Source organism: Saccopteryx bilineata, chromosome 2, assembly GCF_036850765.1.
Source record: "Saccopteryx bilineata isolate mSacBil1 chromosome 2, mSacBil1_pri_phased_curated, whole genome shotgun sequence".
NCBI lineage: Eukaryota > Metazoa > Chordata > Mammalia > Chiroptera > Emballonuridae > Saccopteryx > Saccopteryx bilineata.
The window spans coordinates 141147111-141164881 of NC_089491.1; the positions used below are offsets into that span (position 1 = coordinate 141147111).

General features: G+C 44.3%; 1 protein-coding gene across 1 annotated transcript in view; it reads right to left on the bottom strand.

Annotated features, from left to right (window-relative positions):
- Positions 1-17771, bottom strand: part of PKP2 (plakophilin 2) — a 103771-nt gene that overhangs the window by 52251 nt on the left and 33749 nt on the right. The window contains exon 5 of the mRNA XM_066258091.1: positions 10950-11157. Coding sequence (XP_066114188.1) covers positions 10950-11157 — 208 coding nt within the window. The remainder of the gene's footprint in view (positions 1-10949; positions 11158-17771) is intronic.

A 17771-nucleotide genomic window follows, 5' to 3' on the forward strand; every position in this document is an offset into this window, starting at 1 on the left:
AATGACATTCCCCCTTGTATAAAAGACCACACAGGCAGTCAAAGGAAAAGTACACCTTACAATAAAAACCAGAGAAGATTTATTTGAACAAAGGGAGTGAAATTTTCCTTCAACAGTCAAGCTTGACATGCAATTACTATTCCTACATTATTTCTATGGTTTGTGATGTTTATAGTATATATAATTTAAAAATTTTAAATGTAGGATATTGGATAGAAATGTCATGCCTGCCAAATTTCTGTATGGTACAAAGCTAGGAAAGAGCTTAAATGTTCCCTCGAGATATGAGATCATAAACTCATATGTACACACCCTCACACATATGCACATAAAATCAATAAATGACCAATTACAAATTGGGAAAATAAGTATGACAATATGAGACAAAAAGTTAATACTCTTAAAATACAAAGTTCTTATAAATTACTAAAAATTAGTATGACTAGAGTGAGATCGATTGGCAATGGAGGAAGGTCACATGGGGAACCAGGCCCGGGAACTTTGGCTGGAACCACCCACACCCATGAGCACCAAAAGAAACTTCCCAGAGCCCTTAAAAAAAAATGACTGTCTGTCAGCCAAGGAAATTTCGCCACATCATATCAACTTGACCACCCTAACAACCCTATAAATTACCCCCACACGGATCCCCCCACGCGACTTCTCTGGCCCCTGTCCCCTGGACCAGAGAACCTCGTCTGGGAAGTGCTCTACTAAATAAAGCTTTTGCTTATCCACACTTGGTGGCTATGCCCTTCCTTCTTCCTCAGTGGGAAAAATACCTTACATTTGGTGCCGAAACCCGGGAGGAGCTTGAAGCCCGTTGGGGCCGCTCCTCTCCCCCTCCCCTCTGAGGAAGAACCAGGACCTCTGACTTTCCACCCACTTTGGCACACGGTGCGGTAAGTCCCCTGCCTCCAGCCTCCCCTCAGTTCTTTCCACCGAGACTCCCTGTCTGTAATCGCAGCTGCATCAGGGACCTCTTATCTGTTCCAAGTGTGTGTATGCCTGTGGAGACATCCCGAACACACCCACTCTACTCAACCGTTTGGTGACCAAAGGCTGAGTTGCGGCATGCCAATTCTCATCTCTGATCACTCCGAGACTGAGGGTGGCCCTGGGGGCACAGGAATCTAAACCTGATTCAAAAACACTCCTGGAGTGCCTTATCCAAAATCTCTCCCTCCCTAGAGAAGAAGAAACTGTTCTTTTTACCCACTGTGGCCAGGCCACAGAACCCACTGAATAATCAAACCAGGTGGCCTCCTGAAGGGACTTTCAATTTTAACACCCTCACCAATTTAACTATTGTCAAAGAATTGGGAACTGGTTGGAGATGCCTTACATTCAGGGCTTCTAGTATTTGTGCTCCCGTCCTAATCTCTGTGCCGCCTCTTCTACGGCACAGGCCCTCTTTGTCCAGAGAAACCTCAGCTAAATCCTCCACTTCTGATCTTTCCTCCTCCGCCGATCCCCAACTCTCTTCCCCTCCTGCACGGCTCCCTCCATCCTATCGGGCTCCTCCCCTCCCTTCTCTGAATCCTGTTTCTCATTCACCTGCAAATACCAGTCCCTCTTTCTCTTTCCCTGCTGGCCAGGAGCCTCTCCCTTCTCCGCTGTGTTCTTAAGCCCCTCCCCCATCAGGCCACCCTCCACCGGCCATCAGCCCTCATGCGGGTTTGCCAACCCCAGTCTTCTTGCAGGAAAGCATGGCCTTGTTCTGCCTCTGGCTCCAGCGTTTCCAGCCAGATCTGGGTGCCGGGCTCCCCAGGAGCCTGCCCCCCTTTTATTCTCAACCCCCAAACCCCTATCCGAGACCTGGTGAACATGGCATTTAAAGTTTTTAATAGTCGTGGCTAGTAGAAAAAGGCTGAAGCTGTTTGCCAGGCTCGCATGCAGCAAAAGGTAATGCTCCAAATCCAGACTCTTGCGGCAGCCCTGAGGCCAGCACAGCAACAGGGGCAAGGCACAGGAGGTGCCTGACCCAAGTCTGGGCTGCAAAGAGGATCCCCACCAGGAGCTTGCTTGAAGTGTGGCAAGGAGGGTCACTGGTCCCGGCAGTGCCCCTGCCTGAGGCCACACACTAAGCCCTGCCCTGACTGCAAGCAGCCTGGTCACTGGCAGAGCGATTGCACCTTTTGGGCAACAGGCTCTTCTTCAGCGTCTCCACACGGAGGACAAGCCACTCAAATGGGAGGCCAAGCCAGCCAGGCGGGCCCACCACTCGACTCCTAGGCCTCATGGACGACCGACACAGGCCGGACTCGAAGACCCCCATCACCCTCGCCAAGCCCAGATAAAGTTGCAAGTAGCGGGTAAGTCCATCTCATTTCTTGTGGACACGGGGGCTACCTTCTCTGTTTTGCCATCATATTCTATACCTCTAGTTCCCTCACGGGTCTCGGTAATGGGAATGGATGGGACCCCTTATTTTCCCCTTCGCACGCCACCGCTGACATGCAGTTTGGACAGAATTCCCTTTTTGCACTCGTTCTTAGTTATGCCCTCATGCCCTGTACCCCTTCTGGGTCGGGACATTCTACAAAGTCTCGGAGCCACTATCCTGCTGACAACATCTTCCTCACTACCAAGGGCTCCCCCATAATCAAGACTACCCTCATTTCTAACCATGTCTCTCACCTCAAGCTTGCCCCCACGCAGGACCGCTGGCAGTCGGAACCACTGGGCCCTACCCCGTCTCTGGCTCACTAAAAGGTTGGGCCCTGCTGATCCTCCTGTTGCTCCTGACCCTCCCACTGAGAACCTGCAGCCAGAGTGAGTTAAAGCAGGAAGCAATGCTGTTCAATGAGACTGGCCTGATGGAAGAAAGCATCGGGGTCCTCCACTGTCTGCAAAAGAAACTGCACAAGGACCACTCCTCCCACAACCCACTTAACTCCTGGTGGCAGTCACCCATCCTCACCTGGGCTGCCCCTATCCTAGGTCCTCTTCTAATTATCAACATATTACTCATATTTACTCCTCTTTTTAAAATTTTTATGGGACCGCATCCACGAAGTTTCTCGGGTCATGGTCAGACAGATGCTCCTACACCCATATAGGCGACTCCCCTCAGAGCCACCACCTTCCGACCTCCCTTTCCCACAACGCCCTTAACCAGCAGGAAGTAGCCAGATGAATAGCAGCGCCCCTATCTAACACAAAAGGTCAGAATGTGAGGTTGGTTGGCAATGAGGGAAGGTCACGGGAATTTTGGCTGGAACCGCCCATACTCATGTGCACCAAAAGAAACTTCCCAGAAGCCCTTTGAAAAAGAACGACCATCTGTCAGCCAGTGAAATTTTGCCACATATCAACTCGACCACCCTAACGACCCTATAAATTACCCCCATGCGGATCCCCCTTGCCCGACTTCTCTGGCCCCTGGCCCCCGGACCAGAGAACATCATCCGGGAAGCTCTCTAAATAAAGCTTTTGCTATTCCAAACTTCGTGGCTATGCCCTTCCTTCTTCCTCAGTGGGGAAAAATACCTTACAACTAGTACAAAAATTAACCCAAATCTAAAAGATATTAAGAGTCTATTATACACAGGAATGCATGTTCTCTAGAAATGCAACAGCTAGATATCATTTTTTGTGACTGTAGGAGGTGAAACCAGAACTAGTGGTGGAAATCTTGGGAAGGAGATTTTGGCTCACTGAAAGTATAAACTTCTAAGAGAGCATTGAAGAAGAGAAAGAGCTGCTTGTAAGATCCAGCTCTATTGCCAGTGGAGCTGATAAAAATGAGCTCTTTTACCAAAATATCGACAAGAGGGTTTTATTCTGAAATCAGTTTTAGACTAGACTAACCGTTTACAAATGAGCCCAGTGGCAAATCAAAATCACATATTTCTGGGCTATATCCCAAACTGAATGAGCCAGAATCTCAGGGTGAATTCCAGGAATTCTTTTTTTTTTTTTTTTGGACAGAGACAGAGAGAGTCAGAGAGAGGGATAGGGACAGACAGACAGGAAGGGAGAGAGATGAGAAGCATCAATTCTTTGTTGTGGCATCTTAGTTGTTCATTGATTGCCCTATCATATCTGCCTTGGGGGGGGGGCTACAGCAGAGCGAGTGATCCCTTGCTCAAGCCAGAGACTTTGAGCTCAAGCCAGCAAGCAACCTTGGGCTTCAAGCCAGCAACCTTTGAGCTCAAGCCAGCAACCACGGGATCATGTCTATGATCCCACGCTCAAGCCAGATGAGCCGCGCTCAAGCCAGAGACCTCGGGGTTTCAAACCTGGGTCCTCAGCATCCTCGTCTGATGCTCTATCTGCTCCACCACTGCCTCATCAGGCCAAGAGTTCATATTTTAAAACTAATTCCCATTTCTTGTATTGGGAAACCAAGGGCCCACAAGACCCTGAATACACATTGTTTCCAATGATCTGATCTTAGACTGCCTGACATAATATTAAGATGTTAGATTTTCATTTGTTTTGCCTTTAACTTCCAGTCAATTTTTTTCACAGTGCCTAATTTCAATTATTATAGTTCTCTGTTGCAGCTGGTCTGCCTGTAATTTTCTATCACTAAGCTTTCATTCCAGCCAAAAAGAGAGAGAACTGGATTCTACTAAGAGGTATACTTTGAATAATGAGCAATAATGATAATTGCATTATCCAGAAATTTATTGCCAACTGTGATATTTGCAAAAAAAATTGCTAACTAATAAAGGGATCTTATAGATATTAAAACCCATGTTTTATTAATATTGCCCTCTAGGATTGGAAGTATAGCTATTTAAGTCTGCATAACAATTAGGTAGCAAAACTTGCAAATTCATTGGTACAGGAGAAGGGGGAACAGGACGAGGAGGAGAACTGGGTTTTTTTTTTTTTTTGGTATTTTTCTGAAGCTGGAAACTGGGAGAGACAGTCAGACAGACTCCCGCATGCGCCCGACCGGGATCCACCCGGCACGCCCACCAGGGGCGATGCTCTGCCCACCAGGGGGCGATGCTCTGCCCTTCCCGGGTGTCGCTCTGCCGTGACCAGAGCCACTCTAGCGCCTGGGGCAGAGGCCAAGGAGCCATCCTCAGCGCCATCTTTGCTCCAATGGAGCCTTGGCTGCGGGAGGGGAAGAGAGAGACAGAGAGGAAGGAGGGGGGGGTGGAGAAGCAAATGGGCGCTTCTCCTATGTGCCCTGGCTAGGAATTGAACCCGGGTCCCCCGCATGCCAGGCCGACGCTCTACCGCTGAGCCAACCAGCCAGGGCGAGAACTGGGTTTTTTAACCTTGGTTTTCAAAGTGATCACAGAACATGAGGATTTTTTTTAAACAATCTCCTTTGCATGGATATACTCCTCCTTTCACCTAAATGCTGTCAGTTTTATATAGAAACACATTATCATAAAGGCCATTTATTCCAAGTTTTAAATAAACCCAAGGGACCTTGTTGCACATTACAAATAGTACACACTTTAAGAAGGTGCATAATATTTTATAGCAAAATGTTTTTGATATTTTATGAAAATACAGCAAATAAATGAAATTATTTCCATAAAATAATGCAGAGGTTAATATGAATTTGCAACAAATTTCATTGACAGTCATTCCCTGACTCTTCCTTACGCAATATTCAGAAGAGGGACAAGACTCTCCTGCTTCAGCCTGACTGGTGGTGGCATAGTAGATAAGAGTGTTGATCTGGGACGCTGAGGCCCCAGGTTTGAAACTCCAAGGTCACTGGCTTGAGCATGGGCTCATAAAGCTTGAGTACAGAGTTGCCAGCTTGAGTGTGGAGTCATTAACATCATCTATAGTCACTGGCTTGAGCCCAAAGGTCATAGGCTTGAAGCCCAAGATCAATGGCTTGAGCCCAAGGTCTGGCTTGAGCAATGGGTCACTGGCTCAGCTGGAGTCCCCCAAGTCAAAGCACATATGAGAAGCAATCAATGAACAATTAAAGACCCCCCCCCCAAATACTTCTCATCTCTCTCCCTTTTTGATGGTCTTTCACGTGCAAAAAAAAGAATCCTCTGCTTCTTTCGATTCCTATCACCTGTCTGATTTAATCCAAAGCAGAGCCCTGCACACTACAGTCAGTGCTCATTACTCAGTGACCTTGAAGATGAATCTCTGAGACTTGTATGTACTGTTCTTATTTCAATGTACCTACCACACTCACTATAAGGGAGGGGGAACAATCTCATGGGAGGGGGGGGGAATCTGATCCTGAAGCGTTTTCATTGGAAGAGGAAAGAGCTTCCCTCTTTGGTACAGAAAACACCAGAAAGGTCACTGAGTTGACATTCCCTACAGCAAACAAAGCTCTGTTACTAAACTTCTTAGGCATATATATATCTGATGGTTATAAACTGATGGTTCTTTTAATAACTTGGTCAGAAAAGTCAAGGTCTTACCTGAAAATAGATCTGATTCTCTTATTTATATATAATCTAAATATTCCCAGGCCACAAATCTCTCTTTTTATATATTTGATCAGACAGCCAGAGTTGCTGAGAAACTTACACGAGCACCACATTGTTACTGCAATAAACAGACAGGCATGAAGTAAGTGTCCACCTAATAACAAAGGATGCAAAGGTAGTCCAGAGAAGCCCCTTCCTTCAAAACTAGGGGTGAGGGTGGGAGGGGCTGACAGCAAAGAATAGAGGGATGGCATCTGACAATACTTCAGAGAAGTGATATTTGAGACAACTAGTGAAGGGCGAGAGGGTTCTCTAGGAGTGGAAGAGGACACCAGTCCAAGGCAACAGTGGCAAAGATATCAAGACAGAAAGGAAACTCGGCACAGACCAGCAGATCCTTTAGGATTGAGAGCTTGGGATGGATGAGCATGAGAGGAGACAATGCTCCAGTGGTCACCAGGCTCAGATCACAACATCTTTGGGTGGTATGGTACAGATCACAGACTTTATCCTACAGGTACTGAGCATAATGAGACAATACTTTCATTTTAGAAAGAAATCACTAGCAGAGTGCTGGAGAGGCGGGGGATATGTGATACTGAATCACAGAGGTCAGGTATGAGGCTACAGCAAGAGCAGATCAGAGGGAGGAAGGCTTGAACCCAGGCAGTGACAAGAGGAGAGAGGGAGTGTCAATGAGGAGTTGGCAAGAGCTCTCTGAGCTGTAATCCTCAAAGACAAGGCCCTTATCAGAGACAGGTAAAAGTTCGTCATCCCCTGCCCTTATGCTATATGTAGTATGTAGTAGACACTTTTTTTTTTTCCTGAAGCTGGAAACGGGGAGGCAGTCAGACAGAATCCCGCATGCACCCGACCAGGATCCACCTGGCATGCCCACCAGGGGGCGATGCTCTGCCCATCCAGGGCATCGCTCTGTAGCGACCAGAGCCACTCTTGCGCCTGGGGCAGAGGCCACAGAGCCATCCCCAGCGCCCGGGGCCATCTTTTGCTCCAATGGAGCCTTGGCTGCTGGAGGGGAAGAGAGAGACAGAGAGGAAGGAGAGGGGGAGGGGTGGAGAAGCAGATGGGCACCTCTCCTGTGTGCCCTGGCCGGGAATCGAACCCGGGACTTCCGCAAGCCAGGCCGACACTCTACCACTGAGCCAACTGGCCAGGGCCTAGTAGACACTTTTGATAGAGCAAAACACCCAGTAAAACTAGATTCAAATCTGGGCTTTGTTCTTTACTAGTTTTGTAACCTTGGGCACTTTACTTAATCTCCCTGAACTTCACATTGATCGTATATAAAACATCAATAATGCCTTATGGAGAGGAAAGGAGAAACAGAGATGAAAAATGAAAAGCCCAAGTTTAGAGACCCATAGTAGGGGCTCAATAAAACAGACAAGAAAAGATTCACATATATGGTTACTCACTTTGTGTTTCTAAACAAAGAAATAAACATGTCTATTTAAGTCAACAATTTCTGAGGCCCCGAATGACACTTATTTAACTTTTCTATTTGTAGAGCTAAAGGAAGTGATTTAGAAGGATTTGTATCAAACATTGAAAGTTCAACCCAATTCAATGAACATGCAATGAACACCCTCTGGAAGGAATATTTTGGCTTATACTAGAAATCCTGGGACTTGCATAGTCAACCTCCATTTATCAGCTCTGTAGATTACATGAAGATAACCAAATGGTTTCTGTGGCATCAATACCACAGAATGTTCTCTGACCTTAGTTTCCTATTGCCTACACAAGAAGAGGAAGCCTGGTTCAATGGATTACTTCCCTGACATACACCCCTCCCAAGCGTTGTAGCAACCACGGTACCCTAACCCCAGTCACTCTTATTGGCGCTTCTATTCAATGACCAGCAGCTTCTTTCTGCTTCTCTGCTGTGCTAGTTGTGATGTACACATTGCTGGGAATAAGTTTCACTTTCCTTTAAAACACCATTTAAAGCCTATCCCTCTTTAAAGGTCCACAATGAAACATACCTCCTTCATTAAATCTTTTCTTTTTCTTTTTTGACTCATAAATATGAAAAGAACTAACCCCATGGGACATGGGACATGTTGGCAGAAAGGTAGTATGGTACAAACCTCCATATAGTTTTATAAAATTAAAATATATCAAGATAGAAAAAATTTGATATTCAAAGATACAAATGAGTAGAGGACATATAACATTTTATAAAAGAAAAAAAGAAACTTGTTAAAGTGGGGATGGCATAAGTGCAGTATATTCAATTTAAAACCATATTTATGAAGTACCTCCTTTTTACATAAGAACACTGTCAACTATTACCATTAAAAAAAAAAGTATATAGGGCCCTGGCCAGTTGGCTCAGCGGTAGAGCGTCGGCCTAGCGTGCGGAGGACCCGGGTTCGATTCCCGGCCAGGGCACACAGGAGAAGCGCTCATTTGCTTCTCCACCCCTCCGCGGCGCTTTCCTCTCTGTCTCTCCCTTCCCCTCCCGCAGCCAAGGCTCCATTGGAGCAAAGATGGCCCGGGCGCTGGGGATGGCTCTGTGGCCTCTGCCTCAGGCGCTAGAGTGGCTCTGGTCACAACATGGCGACGCCCAGGATGGGCAGAGCATCGCCCCCTGGTGGGCAGAGCATCGCCCCTGGTGGGCGTGCCGGGTGGATCCCGGTCGGGCGCATGTGGGAGTCTGTCTGACTGTCTCTCCCTGTTTCCAGCTTCAGAAAAAAAAAAAAAAAAAAAAAGTATATAGCCTGACCAGGTGGTGGCGCAGTGGACAGAGCGTCTGACTGGGATGTGGAGGACCCAGGTTCGAGAACCCGAGGTTGCCAGCTTGAGCGCGGGCTCATCTGGCTTGAGCAAAAAGCTCACCAGCTTGAGCCCAAGGTCACTGGCTCGAGCAAGTGGTTACTCGGTTTGCTGAAGGCCCGCAGTCAAGGCACATATGAGAAAGCAATCAATGAACAACTAAGGTGTCGCAACAAAAAACTAATGATTGATGTTTCTCATCTCTCTCCGTTCCTGTCTGTCTGTCCCTGTCTATCCCTCTCCCTGACTCTCTCCCTGTCCCTGTAAAAAAAAAAAAAAAAAAAAAGTATATATATTAAAAGGGTTAACTTCTTTGGGTCTTAAGTTTCCTCATCTGTAAAATTGAGATTTAATACCCAATAATACCTAAAAATACCTGAAAACCTAAGGCTTGGCTTATAATTAAATTTCAAAGTGTTTGTGTATCACCTGGGACACTGGAGATACTTAAGGCTTCCCCAAGACAATGCTACCGAAGACTCCGCCAGGAATGCTCCCTGCACGCAGTGATGTGGCAGGGAGCTGCAGCAGAGAGCTGACTGTGAGGCAGGGAGGGTGGCCTGAACGTGGGTGAACCACCTTCTCCTCTGCCATATGCACTAGTTCTTCAAATAAAACTAGGCCTCCCTTCTCTGTGCTTCCCATATTTCTAAAACTTTGCTTGAATTCTATCTGATTAGGTCATATTTTCAATCCATTGGGTGGAAAGGAGGTATTTATTGGTTTAAATCAGTATTTGAACAGGCTGACCAGGCAGTGGCGCAGTGGACAGAACGTTGGACTGGGATGCAGAGGACCCACGTTTGAGATCCCGAGGTCGCCAGCTTGAGTGCAGGCTCATCTGGTTTGAGCAAAGCTCACCAGCTTGGACCCAAGGTTGCTGGCTCAAGCAAGAGGTCACTCGGTCTGCTGTGGCCCCCGGTCAAGGCACATATGAGAAAGCAATCAATGAACAACTAAGGTGCCACAATGAATTGATGTTTCTCATCTCTCTCCCTTCCTGTCTGTCTGTCCCTATCTGTCCCTCTCTCTGACTCTGTCTCTGCCACAAAACAAACAAACAAACAAACAAACAAAAAATAGTATTTGAACAAAAATATGAAGTACAGAACTGAAAAACATATCCAGTCACTCATTTTTTTCCCCTTTTTTGGGGGCAGGGGGGGTGAAGAGCTAGGTGGGCTAGGGAGCTGGTATTTTAAGGAATTCGGGTGATGGAAGGATTGAAAAATATAGTTTCTGATATTTTGACCAATTTGACTAAATTGATCCTCTACATCAGGACACTATTTGACTCTCCAATTTATTTTCTTTGTATAGATTTAGCAAATAGAATGTTGCGTAAATGATAAAAAAAATTTGGCGTAGTTCTTGTTGGGTTTCTTTCAGAATGTTTTGGACTCTTGGATAATATTGGAACCCCAAACATTCTCAACATTACAAAGTTCGCTGTTAGTGAATTTATGCAGAATTTTCATGCAGGGAGTCTTGTCAAGAAGTTGTTTTAAAGACATGTAGTCAAAGGTGCATAGACTTTGTAATGAAAAATATTAAGCAAAAGCCTCAGACTAATTTCCCAGTCAGAAGAAAAGGAATTCAAACTTAACTTAAACCTGGTGTCTTAGCCAGTGGGCAACAATGTTCTTTGAAAGCCATCTGTCAAATAACAATGAGCCCGTCAATCATTTGTTCCAGGAAACTTCAGAAAAAAAGACGATATAACACATCTAGCTGTGGTGCACCTTGTATGCCCTGTAATCTTTGGTAAGCTACCTGTTATTTGTTTTTTAGTCTCCAAGTCTCTGGTTTGCTTCAGCACCTGCAGCAGCCGAGGTACCCCGTTGAGTTCAGCTACCTCCAGCTTGTTGTCGTTGTCTTCAAATACCAAGTTCCTCAAGGCCCCACACGCGGCTCTCTGAACGTCTTCATTCTGAACTTTTAGGAGCTGCAGAAGCTTGGGGATGCCGCGAAGCTGATTGACCTGGGGAAGAAGTGGATACATATTTCAGATATTTATTAATTTTGATGTGGTGTAAAAACATTCAATGAGATACAAATGAACAGGTAAAGCTGATTTTAACTCCCATCAATCAACCACTATGTGTGGTACAACCTGAGACTCACAGCATACAATGTACTCCTGCTGTAAGAAATCTCTAATTGAGGAGCATATGATGAATTAGGGAAATTCAAACAAAAACCTATGGCTCTGGCCAGATAGCTCAGTTGGTTTGAGCATCGTCCTGAAGCATAGGGGATGCCAGTTCGATCCCCAGTCAGGGCATATACAGAAACAGATTGATGTTCCTGTCCCCTCCTTCCCTCCTTCTCTCTCTCAAGTCAATGAAAATAAACATTAAAAAAAAATCTTATGGAAAAATGAAGGAAAAAGTTAAATGATAAAGGGTATATCAGTGATAGCTAACTGGACAGAGTTAAGTAATAGCCCTGGTTGGTTGGCTCAGTGGTAGAGTATCAGCCTGGCGTGTGGAAGTCCCGGGTCCGATTCTGGCCAGGGCACACAGGAGAAGCGCTCATCTGCTACTCTACCCTTCCCCCTCTTCTTGCTCTCTGTCTCTCTCTTCCCCTCCTGCAGCCAAGGCTCCATTGGAGCAAAGTTGGCCCAGGTGCTGAGGATGGCTTCATGGCCTCCAAGTCAGGTGCTTGAAATGGCTCTGGTTGCAACGGAGCAACGCCCTAGATGGGCAGAGCATCGCCCCCTGGTGGGCATGCTGGGTGAATCTTGGTAGGGAGCATGTGGGAGTCTGTTTCTCTGTCTCCCTGCTTCTCACTTCAGAAAATAAAATAAATAACTACAATAACAATAAAACAAATTTTTTCCTCCTCTTTCTCCTCCCACTTCCATCACTAGGAAGAATAAGCACAGTGTTAAGAGTATTACATATATTATCTAATCAATAGCTTGCTAGAACTTTAAGAAGAAAGTACTCTTTTTGGTCCCTTGAGGCTTCACTGAGGGTAACGGGAGTAATACTTCCTTCGGAGGAGACGTTTGCAGAACAGGAGACAATGGAAAGGTGGACCACAGCAATTTTGATGGGCAATGTCTAAAGCCATTTGAACATTATAATGACAAGGCTAATGATAAAGATTTCATTTCAGCCCTGGCTGGATGGTGCAGTTGGTTAGAGCATCATCCCGAAGCACAGACGTTGAGGTTCTGATTCCCAGTCAGGGCACATATAGGAACAGATCCATGTTCCTGTCTCTCCATTCCCTCTCTCACTAAAATCAATCAATAAAAATTTTTTTAATTAAAAAAAAATTTTTATTTCATAGCTATCAGTTAAATCTGGTCTAACAGATCATCTATTTGATCACTTTATCTATAACCATTACTATTTTACCTTAAAAGCAGAAAGGCACAATTTATTTTAAAACAGGCCTATGTTTCCCTAATTTAGTCAAATTCTATTACATAGTTGGGTTTTAAGGTGGTTCAGCTCACTCCATAAAATGCCAGCAAGACTAAATCTTCACAGTAGCAGCATAAACATCAGATGCAGAAAGAAAATCCCTTGTCCTGAAGGTAATTTGGCAGCTTTGGAAATATTACTTAACTTAAAATTTATAAATTGCCTTCTTCAAAATATAATATGAAGTGGCTTACTGACCACACTGCATTTCCAGCTGTGATGCTAGCATTAGTGAGAGGTGGCACATGGCAGCTTCCACTGCCCTGTCTGGGGAGCGTGGACGCAGGCTTCTGTGTGAAAGCCTTCTGACCCGTTCTCTTAGCCTGCCACCTCTGTCCCCTTGGCTTTCAGCACTTGCAGACACACCATGCTCAGATAAAGGCTGAGACCTGACTACTGTTCTACTTTACTGTAGATTTGACTTCCTAGTGTCTGGCACCTACCCCACATTTAAAAATAGAATTTAGTTACTTTAATCCTTTTTATCAAGCAAATGGATAGAAATCATACCAAATGCATAAAGATGATCCCAGTCCCCTCATTGCATAGAACTAGAAGGACACTGGAAATGAATTCTGTATATATTAGAACACCAATGTCACAGGGGCTGTTCTTGCCCCTTTAAATTTAGGGCAGCAGCTGGAACCAGAGAGGTCACATCTGTTTCCCAGTTACACTAAATCCTCAGGGGATTTGTTCTCTCTTTGGGGTTAGGAAAAAAGATAAAGACTAACGTGAATGTCTCAGAACTTCAAAGGAGCTTTCATTTGAGATGGTTTCTAAATATATGAAAGGGCAAAATCACATATTAGAATTTTAACTTTTTCTTGGACTCTATTCTGATTCTCTTCCCTGCCAACTCTAAAATAATTAAGTGATCTGGATTTGTGGTGGCAAATTCTCAGAGAGAACAGACAGCCTCTGTTGGGCAAGGGCCCCCTCGAGCCTGTGCCTTTGCTCTCACTTCCTTTCCTGCTGGGAGGGCCCGGCCCCCACTGCCTCTCACCAGCAAAGCCCTACTCATCCTGCAGGAGCCAGTTCAAATGTCACCTTCTCTGTGAAATGTCACTCCCCTTCTCTTCTTTCCCTCCCTTTAGAATTAATCACTCCTCATAAAATGGTATAACCTTCAGGAAGGCAATTGGCAATTTATATCAAAAAAATAAAAATCTTCATAAGGAACCAATCTGAAATGCAGAAACAGAATAACACACAATAATAGTACCTACGTTATTCATAATAGTGAAGAAGAGACCATAAATGGCCAACAACAGGGGAGGGTTGGTTAATGATTACCAAGCATATCCATGGGAGAGGTAGGACAATGTTCAAACTGACAACTATTGTATTAGTCATACAGTTTCCTCATTAGTCAGAGGAAGATTAGCTACTGTGTAAGATTAGCTACTACTATCACCATTAATACGCCATCATTAAAATGCCTACAAACTATTAAAGTTATGTGAAAATGCTCATGATATACTGTTATTAAAAAAAACTGAGTTCCCAGCTGGTGGTTCAGTAGATAGAGCATCGGCCTGGCATATGGATGTCCTGGGTTTGATTCCTGGTCAGGGTACACAGGAGAGGTGACTATCTGCTTCTCCCCCTTCCACCTCCCCATTCTCTCCCTCTTCTCTTCCCACAGCCAGTGGCTCAATTGGTTTGAGCATGGCCCAGGCACTGAGGATAGCTCATTTGGTCTGAGCATGACAGCCTCAGGTGCTAAAAATAGCTCGGTATTGGAACACTGGCCTTACATGGGGTTGCTGGGTGGATCCCAGTCAGGGTGTATGTGGGAGTCTGCCTCACTATCTTCCCTCCTATCATCTTAAAAAAATAAAATAGTTGAATAAAATATCTGTATTTCTATTCACAAACACAGACATAAAAAAGGGAATGAGTTTCAGAGGTTTGGGAGAAATGGTGAGGGTATAAATTATGAACGGGGCTTGCTACTTTGTATATTTTTAAATGGCAGTATTTGTGCATACTTTTAACAATCACAACAAAAAGTCCCCACAGAGCCACATATTCAATTGATTATAACAATCTTCATGTGGGGTTAGGCAAAAGTAGGTTTACAATTGTGAGTACAAGAAACAGTTTATTCTTCTGTTATTAATTTTTTTTAAATTTATTTATTTTTTACAGAGACAGAGAGTGAGTCAGAGAGAGGGATAGACAGGGACAGACAGACAGGAATGGAGAGATGAGAAGCATCAATCATCAGTCCTTCATTGTGCATTGCAACACCTTAGTTGTTCATTGACTGCTTTCTCATATGTGCCCTGACCGCGGGTCTTCAGCAGACCGAGTAACCCCTTGCTGGAGCCAGCGACCTTGGGTTCAAGCTGGTGGGCTTTTGCTCAAACCAGATGGGCCCGCGCTCAATCTGGCGACCTCAGGGTCTCGAACCTGGGTCTTCTGCATCCCAGTTCGACGCTCTATCCACTGTGCCACCGCCTGGTCAGGCTGTTATTAATTTTTATATTATTTTCTATCTAAACAACTGTAAACCTACTTTTGCACCACCCTGTATATGCATTAAAAAAATCAGAGAACAAAACCATAATGATAATAATGGTGAAATCATGGGTATGTTTTTTTTTCCTCTTTTCTTTCTTAATTTTTCAAATTTCTTATAATAAATCTGTATTAGTTTTACAGTAAGACTTTACGAGACAGGTACGGCAGTCACTGCTTCTGTGATGAGGTCTGAAGCAGCCATAAAAATAAAACCCATTTAAGAAGGGAGGGTCATGCAGGTGAAATTATGGAATTTGTTCTTTCTCCTGCAAGCAAACAGGGCAGCTCATAAAAGGTCTCCTGGAAGCTGTGAGGAGAACAGATGAAGAATGGACAAGAACGGAGGGAGGGAGATTAATTAGGAGGCAGCTGGATTAACAGAGGTGATGGTGACTGGGGTGAGCTGTACCGCTACCTGGGTGAACTACTGCTCATAGAGGCTATGGTGACCAGGGTGAGCTGTACCGTTACCTGGGTGAACTACTGCTCACAGAGGTGATGGTGACTGGGGTGAGCTGTACTGCTACCTGGGTGAACTACTGCTCACAGAGGTGATGGTGACAGGGGTGAGCTGTACCATTACCTGGGTGAACTACTGCTCACAGAGGTGATGGTGACCGGGGTGAGCTGTACCATTACCTGGGTGAACTACTGCTCACAGAGGTGATGGTGACAGGGGTGAGCTGTACCACTACCTGGGTGAACTACTGCTCACAGAGGTGATGGTGACCGGGGTGAGCTGTACCATTACCTGGGTGAACTACTGCTCACAGAGGTGATGGTGACTGGGGTGAGCTGTACCGCTACCTGGGTGAACTACCGCTCACAGAGGAAATACTAGTCCCTGAGTTACTTATTCTGGGGCAGGCACTGCAACATGATCTGATTGCATTCTCATAGCTCTTCGTAGGACAATTACTCCTCTATATATATAGCAAAACTGAGGTTTAGAGAGGCAAAGTATCTTGCTTGAGGTTACCAGGTAATTAGGGTACTAGGATTCAAATCCATCCCTGAGTGACTCCTGAGCATCAATGCTCAAACCACCAAGTGTCCTACCTGCTAAACGCAGGAAGAACAAGTTTAGAAGGAGGGTTGGATAATAGAGAAGTAAAAACAAAAATAATGCATACATCTTTTTGATAAGTCGATGTTGATTTTAGTGGGAAGTCTAGAACATAGAGGGACATGCGGTTTGGAACCCGGGGGGGGGGGGGGGGGAGATGAGCTGGAGATGCTTATGGGTCCTATGCATGTAGTCACACATTAACAGAAGCCACAGAAGTGGATGCAGCAGGTCAAACAAGGTATTGAAAAGTGCCAGGGAGGCATCTAAGAGATATTCAAGCATAAACTTTTCACAGAGGAAACCTGAAGAGGCCACAGAGATGGTGAAAGAACCAGGAGATTCTGCTCCAAAGAAAAGAACGTTTCAAAAAGGAGAGAAGCTCAACAGTGTTATACGCTGAGACTCCTAATTGTATAAAATAAGAACTAAAAAGTTGCCACTGGTTTTAAAAGTTATGACTTAAAATTTTTATCTATATGTCCAAATTGTAACTGTTCTTTACACATATTCAAAAATTACAGCATTATTCTTAATGTTAGCAAGATTTTGTTAATGTTCTTGAGTTATTATATCATAATTCATAAATTTTCTACAAAGCATGTTTTTATTTTTCAATATCGTTTTTATGTTTCATTATTCTCAAATCTGGTCTTTGTTTTAGCTTTATCACAGAATGAGAGTTAAGAAGGCAAGCACAACTTTAATTCTATATTTAAGCAAAATAATATTTGTAATCAAATTAGCAATTTAAGAGATAGTGGAAATCTAGCCCAACTTGGGTAACGAAAGAAAATCCAAGTCTATTTTATAAAATAGAAATACACATAATAATGACCAGTTTTCAAAGCCTGGGAATAAATAAGATTTAAACATTTATCTGAGTTAGCCATAAAAAGGACCAATTTTTAGCCCAATGCTCCTGCAAACCACCACCACCACCAACTTTGCAGTCGTCTAAGAAGTCCCCGCAGAAGCAGCCCCTCCAGCCCCACGCAGGCCTTCGGGCAACAGCAGCTCTAGCCAAAATCCTGACTGCCAACCACTACACTGCAGCTGGAAGTGCTTCTGTCTGACTAGACTTACCTGAGCTGCAGGATTGACCACACTTTCTTTTCTCTCTGTGAAATCTACTGATTTCCTGAGTATTATCAAAGCTGGTAGGTTCTTCTATGTTGGGCTTTGAACCCCTATGCATACCTAGTTGAGTTATATGTTTAAGTTAGGTTTGTTTCCCAGTGTATTGATGTAAACTGTAATTGTTATTGTTATGCAACTTATTTACCTATTCTGAAAATGAATGAAATATAAGTATGAAAAGACTTTTGCCTCTGTGAAAACGTATATGAATGCTTTGGAAAGATGAAATTAAAGTGAAGAAAAATAATATTAATGTAGAAGACTAGAGAAAATGTAAAAATATAGAAGCATCTGAACTCATATGAGTTAGTACCATTAAGTTCTTATCTCACCTTAAAGAAACGAAAAATGGCAGATAATACATAAAGGGCATGTTTATATAAGAAATAAGATGACAAACTCTTTATATATGTGTATTATTTT